Raw genomic sequence first — 12794 nt, forward strand, 5'->3', positions numbered from 1 at the left:
ATTTTGTATAGCCAGGCACCATTCCATTGCAACGACTGAAATTAAAGCAATTTTTGCGGTCATGAATTTATGCTTCCTTGCTCGTCATTCCTAGCCTAAAGATTTGTTCGGTTCAATACTGACGGAAATATCACACTTAGGGAAAAAAGGGTATTATTACATCCATCCTGTTGGGGCAAACCACATTGCCCATTTTGCAAGTATGATTAATTGTAAGCCCAATTCACACTATCTAACTTTTCAACTAAACGAAAAGTTGGATGGAAAGTTGAACGCAAAAAAATTTGATTCAATTACTCTCCGTTAACTTTCCATCCAATTGGCGCCGCTAATGGACGGAACGGAGAGTTGAATGTGACGTCACATTCAAGTTTCCGTTCAATTGTTAATCAAAAAATTGTCATTTTCTCGCGTCCGTATCACACTATCCAACTTTTCATTACAAGTTGCATTCAAGAGTTGAATGAAAAGTTTTATAGTGAGAATTGGGCTTCTGAAACATACATGAAGGGACCAAATCTCATGGAGATAAAAAAGACCAATTGAACCATTAGTTTCAGACCTTCAGGTAATGCTCATCCATTCCTCCTGGGAGGTCAGCAGGGTAGGTATTCAGACAGAATGTACCTATGGTACACCTCATGATCTTAGTAAAGTGTACCAATGAATTTCTGCACCTGCGCATTCAGTTTCACTGCTGCTTGAAATGCTTTTCCTTCATTTTAAAATCTTGGCATTCATGTTGGTGGCTGAACTCAGAATTACACAACTTGGTTCGCAACAAACGCAGAGTTCTGACATACTTATTTTTTTCATTGAGGAACTACACGACGAAATACTCACATTGAAACTTTCTTTGAGTCTTTCTTCCTGTTTGAAAAAAATGTTGTAGGTAATCAAGAGATAAAGTTGACTAGGTAATTGCCTTTAGAAAAAGTTAAAGTTTGAGACACCTCAATTGAAAAATGTGGCTTCTTAGTTCAGCCATTGTTATATTATACACTCAGTCCTTCTGGAGAAGTCATTGAGAGTACAATCATGTACTATTCTTTCTAAAAAACTGATTGAGGTACACAATTTCATTTTTTAAGAGCTTACGAGGTCTGTTCAATCAAAAACCAGATTTTGGTGGTAAGTAGCCCACAATGTGTCCAAATCTACCATTGAAACTGGGCCCAGAATGAAATCTCCTCATCTTTTCAGGTATCAAAGGGCATGGTCAGGGACACCCAAAAATGGTTGAATTTTTTCCAAATTCCCCCCTGGGGAGGGGGGGCGGGGGGTTATATGAAAAACGGTTTTTTGGCTATAACTTTTGAACGGTTTGAGATATCGATTTGAACTTTTTTTTAAATGAAAGGTCGTTTAAAGAGCTTTCTTTTGGTATATTATGTTTAATAGTTAGGTCAATTTTTGACCAATTTATGGCCTGTCAAAAATTTTCCATGAGTCCAAAAATCAGATTTCTGTAGTTTAGAGCAGCGACGATCGCATGCAGATGAACAAAAAACTGTTCAACTTATAGCCCTCTCTCTGACGGTTAAAATGAGCCCAAGATCATCTTGGGGAAACGATTTGTCTCCGAGTTATGCTTCTTCAAAGTTGGCGCGGCGGGGTCCGCTTCCGCGGGGCAGCGCTCCGGAGTACGATAGTTCACTCCCACCCCCCTCCCGTCATGCCACGCGACGCAAACCGAGGAAGACTACCTTTAATGATCATTTGAACAGATAAATGCACACAATATACGCTATTATGTTGTACAAGTATTATTAAAATTATATTGAAAACGCTCTATAAAATGAGAAGCAATATACCTGGATCCGGCAATTTGTTTGACGACTATCGCATAGTGTCCGCGATACATAATTTATATTTTCAACGCCTGCAAAGTGATGGTGACGACGCAAAAATTGCCATTCAAATGCTCCAAAAATTAAATGAGCCGAATATTGTGCAACAAATTGTTGAGGACGAGAAATGGCTCCGAAAAAAAGTAGTTTTTGAAAACCTGACGACAGATCATTTTAAACAATTAGAACAGTGGAGGAGCGAAGATCTTGACACCCTCTCGGGAAGTTATCAAATTGGACTTGCAGCAAGTTATATTGCAGACCATTTTGCTAATGGAAAATATTGCTTTCAAGTGACGAAGGATAACTTTTTGCCAGATTTTCAAAAATATGATATTTCCGTAAATTCGCCTCTTTTTCTTCGATCGCGGATCCTATCGAGGCATAAATCAAAAAAAGAATATCATATATTTATATTAATCGACACCAGTAAAAAATCCAGCGAGGCCATTAAAGCAAGTTACTGCACATGTAAGAACGGTGCGCGTACCATCAATCCTTGTGCTCACGTCGTAACTATACTGTGGTATTTGTTTTACGGGCGCTATCACAAAAAACCAGCGCCTTCAGCCTTTTTGAACGAGTGCTTCCCTCTCAGAAAAGTCGATTTTGGCTTTTCAGACGACGAAGATGAGGATGAAAATGCGGATCACACTGCCGATGATCCTATGGATTGCGGTGATGATAAATTCGGTGAGATTCCACTCTTCTATTTATTATATTAATATAATTTTAATAATACTTGTACAACATAATAGCGTATATTGTGTGCATTTATCTGTTCAAATGATCATTAAAGGTAGTCTTCCTCGGTTTGCGTCGCGTGGCATGACGGGAGGGGGGTGGGAGTGAACTATCGTACTCCGGAGCGCTGCCCCGCGGAAGCGGACCCCGCCGCGCCAACTTTGAAGAAGCATAACTCGGAGACAAATCGTTTCCCCAAGATGATCTTGGGCTCATTTTAACCGTCAGAGAGAGGGCTATAAGTTGAACAGTTTTTTGTTCATCTGCATGCGATCGTCGCTGCTCTAAACTACAGAAATCTGATTTTTGGACTCATGGAAAATTTTTGACAGGCCATAAATTGGTCAAAAATTGACCTAACTATTAAACATAATATACCAAAAGAAAGCTCTTTAAACGACCTTTCATTTAAAAAAAAGTTCAAATCGATATCTCAAACCGTTCAAAAGTTATAGCCAAAAAACCGTTTTTCATATAACCCCCCGCCCCCCCTCCCCAGGGGGGAATTTGGAAAAAATTCAACCATTTTTGGGTGTCCCTGACCATGCCCTTTGATACCTGAAAAGATGAGGAGATTTCATTCTGGGCCCAGTTTCAATGGTTTAGGTTTTCTTAGACTCTCCTGATAGCTGAAAATATACTTAAGAACGCTACATTCACAAATTTGAAAAATCTTAATTAGCTTACTTGGTACATGGCTTAAGGTAAGGCAGCCTTATGGCTGTTCTGCGATTTTCTATGTTTGACCGAATTTGTCTCTCTTTTTTCCTTCTTGCACTGCCTTTTTGAACCCACAAGGATGATTGGAGTTTCATCTCAACATCGTAGCCATACACTTAAGTTTCGTCACCGAAAAAAATCGTATCGAAAAATGTAGGATCATTGTTAGACCGTTCAAGAAGCTAAAGGGAGATTGACATTCGGTTGGATTTTTGTTCAGTGGACAACAATTACAAGACAAGTTTACCTGAAACTCGATACATATCTAAATATTCTATCAAAATTGTAAGTACAGAGCCTTCAGAAAAATCACACTGTTTTTTTTTTTTTTCCCCAGCCGTTCTGGCTGCACTTTGCACTTAACACAGTTAACAACAAGGCTTAGATTGTCTGATTCCAGTGCGTCTTACAATTTGTCATTCTGCTAGAAAAAGGGCAGAGATCAATTTTCGTTGTGAGCTTGAAAAATATTGGCGACTTAAAGGTAAAAAAAATGTTATGTGATTATGCAATTTTTTGGATGAGATGATAATCCTTACTTAAAAGTAAGAGGGAAATCTTGATTTTAAAATAATCCAGGCACGTACCTAGGTGAGAAAATCAACAACCATGCTTATTTAAACAGAGATGAAAAATTTATTCTTTCAACAGAAATTGAATACACAAAAATTTCAACATTAAATTTAAAATTCAGTCGGTAAAACTTACAAAGGCTGTGGTGATTTGCCAAGAAGAAACATATTTTGCATGCTTTCAGTATCAGAGTGATAGGATCTGAACCTTTGATAAAGTAATTAAATTGTGTATGGATAGAAATGACTACTTATAAAATCATTGTTTTCGATCAGTAAGAAATTGAGGGACTAATACAGAGTGTGCTTTGGCTATTCATTATTTTTCAGTTGTAAGATTTGTTTGCTTAGCGACGTCTGTTACCACCACCTCCAGCGAGGATAGTTGCAATTCTGATAAAGATGTTAACTGTGTCTAGGTAGATAGAGATGGATCTGCAAAAGAAGGAGAAAAATTTAAGATTAATTACGAGATGAGAGGAAAAAGGAGAAGAAATAGACAAGAGTATTTGTCAGCAGTGCACCTATTTGAACATAATGGAATACATGCCTATTACGAAACATTTTACATAATTGTTGTGCAAGACACAATGGATTTTTTGCGACATCATTATTCTTGGAAAGTTTTGTGAGCTTGAGTCAATTGTGACTTAAAAATAAAGAGGTAAGCATACCATACACAATCTTAAACAAACAAACTTTTCCTATGAATAATTCAATTACACTTTTCAGTCTTGTCTAAAACATTGAAATTCGTTTGGTACGGTAAAACAAGAGCTGAGGATAACTAATAGACATCTCCAAAACAACTATCTAAAATTCATTTGTATGAAATATGAAAAGTGGGTCAGAAACACCCGTTTTGTAGTGTATTTTCCGAAGGAAATACACTATTTCTAAAATTTTTTTCTAAAAGTTCAAAGTGAACTAAGCTCCTAGGAATTTTTTATTATTTTTTTAAACACAAAAAGGGCAAAGAGAATGCAAAATGAGAATGGAAATTATATTTTTGGCGGTCCCTGATGACGTGGCAAGGGGAAAGACACAGCGTTTGCTGATTGGCTGAACTTATCTTTAGGCTGAAACTGGCTGAACTTATCTGAACTTTCATCGCTTTACCGTGTCAACTCGGCTGTCGACTTCAGATGGTCTGATTTTGATTGCTTCTTTTCTTTCTGGGAAAGGTTTTTGGAGCTTTTTAATGAACGGGGTGTCTACTAAAACAGGCTGACCAAAAATCAGTACTTATTTTTCAGTACATTCCCAAGAAATTCAGTACCTCCTCAACAGAAAAATTCAGTGCTTTTTCAGGACATCCATTTGAGGAGATTCGAAAAATTTCAAAATTTTGAATTTCTGGCTCAAATTGCGATAAAATGACATAAGTGAGTAAAATTTCGGACCTTCTTGCGGAATTTCCGCACTTTTTCAGTACTTCCCTTAAAAAATCAGTACTATTTCCGGACTTGTCGACACCCTGATGAATTTATGTATCTTCTCATGGAATTTTAACCCCCCCCCCCCCCCTCACACACACAACCTACCTCAAAAATCCGGCAAAAATTCCTTATCGCTGCACCATTCAGGATTTTTGGGTAAGTTACTTGCACCAGAGTTATGTATCTTGTACGGTTTGCTCATTCAAAGTAAAAGGTAGAAATGATACAGCCCTCGGTGCACAGATTTTGCAAAGTTATGTAATGCAAGTATTAATTGCAACTGAGGAAATGTGCACTTCTTCTGTAAAAGTTTTTACTGTCATTTTTCCTTCTGGATTTTGGAGAAAATGTAGGAAACATTGAGTACTTACGCATTGATTGGGTCATATGGAACAGGAGCGTATGGAGAATGGGTTTCTGCTTTGCGCACAATCCTTTGAGTATCATAGAGAAGGAAGCCTGAGAAGAGCAGCAGTCCACCGTACAAAGAGATGGAATATAGACCAGCTCCTAGCGCTCCAGTTGGGGGAAGGAACATTGAACCTGAAATCAGCAACAGGAACGTAACAATGGGATTTCTTAAATTAATTATAATTGCATGAATTATGCTTTGATCTCCCTTCAAAGAGGAGTCGCTGTACATCATTTTTCGTGGACAAATACCACCTTTATACAGTTTTCTTTCGAGTAATTATGGTTATTTTTACAACCAAGCATGAAAATCTTGCATGGTTGGATCCGATCAGAGAAATGGTATGCAAATTACCATCTTCAAGTCAATATGGGCGGTAGAGGAAGATCTAATCTTTTCTTACAAAAAGAGATGTCACGACTGGTCATACGAATAATGAAGGAAAAAACCTCTCAGCTTAAGTGCACCTAAAAAGAAAGAAGAAGAAAAAAGTTCTACACAAGGTAATTACTGTGGGTTTTAAGTTGGTGAGGTTGTTCCTGATTATTTTTTGTTGCGAAAAGATATTCTGGCAAATGATCTGCGCTGAAATGTTTGGTTTTGTAAAATCAGAAAATTGATGCAGGTTATCCGCTTGCACTCACAGGTAAGTGAGCTGACTAAAATAATTCTTACCTAGAGATGAAGCGAAAACCACTCCTAAGCCAATGGCCAATGGACCACCCATATTTAAGAACCGATCACTTGGAGCACAAGCAGCGACAGTGGACAGACCTCCAACAACTCCAGCAGTGTACCTAAAATTTGAGAAGAAAATTTTTATTTAATTTAGGTTTTGACATTTTTGATTGTTTTCAAAAGGTGGCTGTCAATTCTAAATCTAATATCATGAAATAGTCTTATAGCAGGCAACTGCTACCTGCTAATTTTTTATTTTGCAAATTGTGAGCAGAGGGGGCAAAACTTAGATTTTAAAGTGGGGATTGATACATCATCTTTCATACAAACGAACGTTTTTTTATTGCATTGTTTCAGTACATCCGACTTAAATTTGATCTGATGAAAATACCCTCATATGAATTTTCCTGAAATTTCAAGTTTTTTTTTTCTTTACTCTGGTAAGAAAAGATTTTCACACTATCGTTCGATGTTTCTTCCATGAAAAAATGAAATGTTGTACCAAAAAAGCGCAGAGAAGATACATTCCCTCTTTCGGGAGGACAGCAAGTAATCTGTCTATAGCTGTGAAATAATTTCAAAATTCCTATATGTTGTCTTGAAAAATACCGAGCGATTCCATTATAAACATATTATTTTACCAAAATTTTCAACACTCACAGTAACTGAAAAAAAGTCAAGAAGAGGAATAGAAATGACTCAGTAAATGTGGGCTGATAAAGAGGCATTAATCTTTCTTTTTTCTTCTGGTTGTTTGTTTGCTTGATTTTCTTTCAAATGAAATAGTTTGCAAACAAGGACAGTAAGAAATAAAATCAAGAAAATATTGGCTGCCTTACTTAGTTTTACAGTAAATATGAAAGTGATAAATGTCAAGTTCCTGCACTTTGCACAAGAATGATTCTCATGCAAGGTAAGCAAGCCAAAAAACATAGAAAGGTTTTACAGGAGATACACATGAGAAAATATTGATGTACCCAAAGATTTGGACTAGGAAGGCCTTTCCCCACTCATACCAATGAAACAAGAGATGAAAGTCTTTAAATTTTAAGCCACATAAAACAGGTGCTAATCCTGCATCTCTAATTTTAAGAGTATTCAGGATAACAGTGGCGCAACACTTAAACATTTGAACCCATAACATATAGGGAATCACATGATTTTTTTTTTTTTTTTTTTACTGAGCTAAAAAAGTAAGATCAAGTTACCAGGAGGCTCTCATCAGGATAGGGCCACCAAGGAGACAAATTGGTGCGATTACTGCTCCAAGGATTGCCGTGTGGGCCATCCATGCAAGTTGCTTCTTTCCGAAACCAGGCTCGTAAGGCAGACTTTGAACTAGCATTCCACTTCCGATCATTGCAACTAGAGAGGCTCCAATTGCCTGAAAAAAAGAAAAGCGAAAAAAACTAAGAATTATATTCAGCATGGTTTAACCAACAAAAGAAGACTAAAATAAGGACACAACCACTTGATTTCACCCTCTGAAGCTAGCCTGACACTCTCTTCCTGAGAGAAACACAACTAAAAAACTGACATCACTGACAAGGGGAACTTCCCAAGCTGTCGCCTCCGATCGGGCTGAAAAATTTGTACGAAATCATAGGATGAATCCATTAGGACCATGTTTTTTTTTGTTTTTTCCGGGAATATTGGAAAAAACATAAAAACGCAGTCCTGATAGATTCATCCGAAGAGCTTGTGCCAATTTTTTCAGCCCCATTGGAGGCGGCAGCTTGGGAAATTTCCCATGTGAGTTAGAAACTTAGAGACTAGCTTTTAATCAAAAATTTCGAGTCCAATTTGACTCTGCAAACATGGTAAATTTAATGATTTCGTTTAACCTAAATTGACCTAACAACCCAACACAAGGAAGTCTTCGAGAAAATATTTTGTTATCAAAATGGAAGAATATCCGTATCTTTTTCCATGCCATACAGGATGATCTAAAAGTTCTGTACCGTCCCTAGAATTCGTAGGGTTTTTTCCTACTTCGGGACGATTCCCTTAAAATTTTAACGGCTTCCAAAAGTCACTTCCTGAGAGCAATTTTAAAATTTTGAATCCCTTCTGCCTAGTGCTGGTGAAGCAGGACTTTTTGATCACCCTGTATGATGCACTGGAGATAGGCATGTAGCACTTACCATGATTGAATTTCCAGACACCATCCTGAGCATCGTGGGTGAACGGAAAACTGACAAAGCAGTTGCAGCTGTTATAGCCACAGAGCCACCGAAGTACATGTATGTCGATCGAATTCGCTCTTTAACATATTCTGGCCATACCCTGAAGAGAAACACACCCATAGTAGAAAAATGCTCACAACACAGTGTTATCAACAGTGTCCAAAAAAGAACCTTGAATAGTCATAATGAAGTAGAATTAAAACATTACATTATTCATGGTATTGATAGTCAAAACTTTAAAGGAAAATTATAGTGCATATTCTAAAAATAAAGTTTATCATCTACGCATAATAATAATAATAACCCCGGAAGACCAGGAAGGTTACAATGAAATACTATGCATCACGGAAAATACCGAGCAAAGGCAAGACAGATTTCAGGGAGAAGGCAATAACAGTCAGAGTACCTTGCAAGAGTCATAGCACCCTAAAGATCCTTGCTATCAAGAGTCAAACATGGAAGAATAAAAAGGCTCTCCCAAATAACACTGAAGGAAAAGCTGCTTGAAATACTGAGTGAAAGTCAAAACAACGAAGAACTGCGAGAATCCCTTGGAAAAAATTATTCAAACTATTCAAAATTCGATCTGAGAGCAACCTCAGCAAGATCATCGAACAACAGAAGTAAAATGTTGGAATTTTTTCTGCTAGCAGAAAAAATTCCAACATACTAACGACCCGTGCGTCCACCGCAATCAGTTTGTGTAACAGAAGTAAAATGTTATGCTTCCCCAGGATTTCTTCAATATATTTTGCTGCACTTTTTGATAGGTACGCATGGTATCCTCCTGAATTTTCTGCTACCAAGCTCGAGAGGGCATGAAAACAAAAGGTTTTTCATCAAAGGATTTTCATGCCCTCTCAAGCTTGGTAGCAGAAAATTCAGGAGGCTGCACTGCACTGAGGGTTGGCCCAACAAGGCCGAAACGCGTCTGCAGTTGCCTTCCTGAATGGACGTAACTAGTGTTGCTCCGAATAGCGTATCTCTTTGAGGGAAAATTGTGCTTGTGTGTGAGCATTTTCCCTCTGTAATAAGATATCAGCTATAAGCTAAACTCTTCACGCATAATGGCTAAAAAACTCCATCATTGTCTTATAACCTATGCGTTTACTGCAATCAGTTTGGGTGCATACTTTATATTTCCTGCCTTCTCTTTATGATTCCTTAGAATAAGATGCACTGAGTAGAACTTACATTGAGTTTTCCAGAATTCCTGGCTGAGACGATAGACCCAGTCCATAATAGCAGAGGGCTCCCAGCCCTAGAACAGCCCCACCTGCCACTGCACCTTTACCGAGGTTGAATGCTGGAATAAAAAACATATTGTCTTTTTAAGTATGATAATAATTTGAGCAGTTATGAACAAATTTTTCTACTAGACAGAGGGTACCGGTAACACTATGAGTAGTTCAAAGAGCTGAGCTTTTTCGAACCTTCTCCTCCTGAAAATATATTTGAGAGCCAATGAACATCGTATGCTGCTATTTGCAAGTGCAGATTTTTTGCTGCAAAATGAGCCAGGGTGAGTATGAACGTGTTTTAAAATGGATGCGTACGAATTTGCAGTGAACAGACGGTTGAAATAGAATTTTTGAATCATATTTCCGCCGCATTCCAAATAAAGTAATGAGATACTTCACGGTTATGAACAGTCGCTTATGCAACCGTTTTGACCTAACATCAAGAATTCTTTTGAGAACCTTCTTGTGGTTAAGAGCCATTAACATCTTTTCCTCTTAGTTTGAATGGGTGAATTTCAGCGACGCTTTGAAGAGGAGAGGAGCTTCTATGGAAACAGTCGCAAGAAATATATTCACAAATGAAACAAACATTTTAAAAGAACTAAAAGTAGAAGAGGTAGGTTCTATTTCCTGTAAAAGCAGAGAATGTAGATACTTTACAGACAGGATTCCGGATACCAAGTTAAAATTGTTCAAACTGTCCAGCATTCATTTTCAATTTTCCGATACTTTCTCGAATTCTCGATTATTATTTGAGAAAGCTTATCATGATTATCCTGCTAAAATTTGGGATGAAACACTCTCAATATACTTGATGAATGCATTCTGCTCTCTGACGAAGAGAAATTCTTACCTGCTTCAGGTGCAGCAGAAGCTTCGGTGCCAATGACAGTTTTGTTCAGCCGACCGAGTCTGGTCGTCCTGTCCTTGAATTGCTGGACATAGCAACGTGAGATGGAAAGATTTGCAGAATTGCCAGTTTTTAAGATAACTGAGCCCCTAATCTGGGGAATGATCAGTTGTGTGACTGGCAAAGAGGATACTCTGGCAAGGCGTGCCGCCAGCATCTTGATTAGAATTTATTCAGTCTGAAACGCCAAATAAAAAATTAACATAACAATTGAGAATTAGTTTTAGCTAAACAAAGAGAGTCGAGTTGAAAATTGCTGTAGAGCCCCATATTCAGCGTCGATTGACGGGAACTGCGTTTACTGCTTGCCTAACAACTTTAAGGGTCTATTTTTATTTTACCTCCTCCTTGTGAGAGGGAAAAAACAAAAAAACAATTTTCCTTACCACCATTTTTTCAAACATTACCATAACATCACTTTCCGGCCGAAGTATCATAAGCACCATTTTTACCGAAATTAAGTTAGGCATAGTTTCGAATTAACAAGATGCATTAACATACCAAAATGATAATTTTTTTAGAACAGAAATATAGAAATATGAATATAAATAAATTTAAGTCAATGTACTTTTGTATCACAAGCGCCATTTGGGAGAAAAGTATCACAAGCGCCAAGTTCGGCCGCCTTCTGATATCCACCTTTCTCAATTTTTGTTACGGCAACCTTCCGCATGACTTAAAGCTAAATTACTTTTGTGGGTATGTGAATGCATCTCGAAATTTCAAACATAATATTTCAATGATGACTTTTGATCAGCATCCATACTTAGACGAATTTTGTGCGATGAGAAAATTGAAAATCGATCATGACACATGTTCCCATCATAGGCACACCGGGTCCTTTAATTGAAATTCAAGACAGGAAGTTGTGCTGGATCAGTATTCCAAGTTTCAAGCCGAAACTCCATCTTATACGGTTGCAAATCAGTTTTTCAAGTCTTCTGAAAAGTTGGTAAAGTGGCGATAGTGATACTTTGGGTGGAAGGTAACGATAAACTCATTAGAAGCAAACACTTCCCAGAGATTAGTTAATTAGTAAGTTAATGACAGAGACACCCAGGATGAATGTGTATGCATGAAATTAAACACCTGTGACTGGCATGCAAGACCAATCCACACAGGTCAGTCAAAGCGCAGCTTTTTTGAAATCCACTCCTCCGCCCGGCCCTAACTCGCAGCACTCAATGCTACGTCACAATGGGTGCTCCCATAAGAAATACATTGCAGGCACTCAATACTACCTCACTGCGCAGTAGAGTTCTAAAGCTCGTCCTCGGGAATGACTGACCTGTGTGGATTGGTCTTGCTGGCGTGTAAGAGACTTGTGAATACTTAGGTTGAGCAAATTTTTTTTGCGACCTCTTGTGAAAAATAAATGGCTATGCGTTCTGGAGAGCATGTGTCAGTTTCATATTATTAATTCTTATGTTGTGAAAATGTTGGTACATTATATAACAGTTACAAAAGAAGGTGAAATATTCTAAAAATAAGAGGACTTGATTGAAGATAATGTACATTGTTCTATGAGTTTCCGGAAAGGTAACGCTAGACGCTAAGTATAACCACCACTGTCACTTTACTTGGGTTCCACAGGACAGTTTCATAACTGGTTTTCTGGGGACTGATTTAAGATACATCATAAAATGAAAATGAATAAAAGCATTAGATTGGTTAGGTGGATTTATGAACAAGTATGAGAGTTTCTGTCACAAATGATATTGATCCTAGCACCTCCAAGCGCTTACATTACATTCGTTATCAGAAATTGAAGCAAAATTCAAATACTTACAACTTAGTAGATGATAAATAGGTGATCTTAATTGAAATGAAACTTTCGACACGATATGCTGCAATAATTTTGGCTTTGAACTTCCGAACGTCTTTATTCTTTAATTCTTATTCTTATGATGCAATATCGAGACACAGAATATTTACTCCGTTCTTCGTTCAATGGCGTGGCGTGCATGGCGATTTATCGATTGATATGCTATTGGAGCCTATATAAAAAGATCGATAGATAGAGTATTCGCAACGAACGACTT

General features: G+C 37.7%; 1 protein-coding gene across 1 annotated transcript; it reads right to left on the minus strand.

The window, feature by feature from the left end:
- Nucleotides 1-3927: 3927 nt before the first annotated feature.
- Nucleotides 3928-12702, minus strand: LOC109040313 (growth hormone-inducible transmembrane protein). The gene is made up of 8 exons (XM_019056208.2): nucleotides 12542-12702; nucleotides 10696-10930; nucleotides 9796-9907; nucleotides 8560-8701; nucleotides 7624-7799; nucleotides 6413-6534; nucleotides 5697-5868; nucleotides 3928-4321 (listed from the first exon to the last, which is right to left on the minus strand). The coding sequence occupies exons 2-8, from the start codon at nucleotides 10907-10909 to the stop codon at nucleotides 4234-4236; spliced, it is 1026 nt and encodes a 341-aa protein (XP_018911753.2). The 5' UTR covers nucleotides 10910-10930; nucleotides 12542-12702; the 3' UTR covers nucleotides 3928-4233.
- Between the last annotated feature and the right edge of the window lie 92 nt (nucleotides 12703-12794).

Source organism: Bemisia tabaci, chromosome 4 (assembly GCF_918797505.1).
Source record: "Bemisia tabaci chromosome 4, PGI_BMITA_v3".
Lineage (NCBI taxonomy): Eukaryota > Metazoa > Arthropoda > Insecta > Hemiptera > Aleyrodidae > Bemisia > Bemisia tabaci.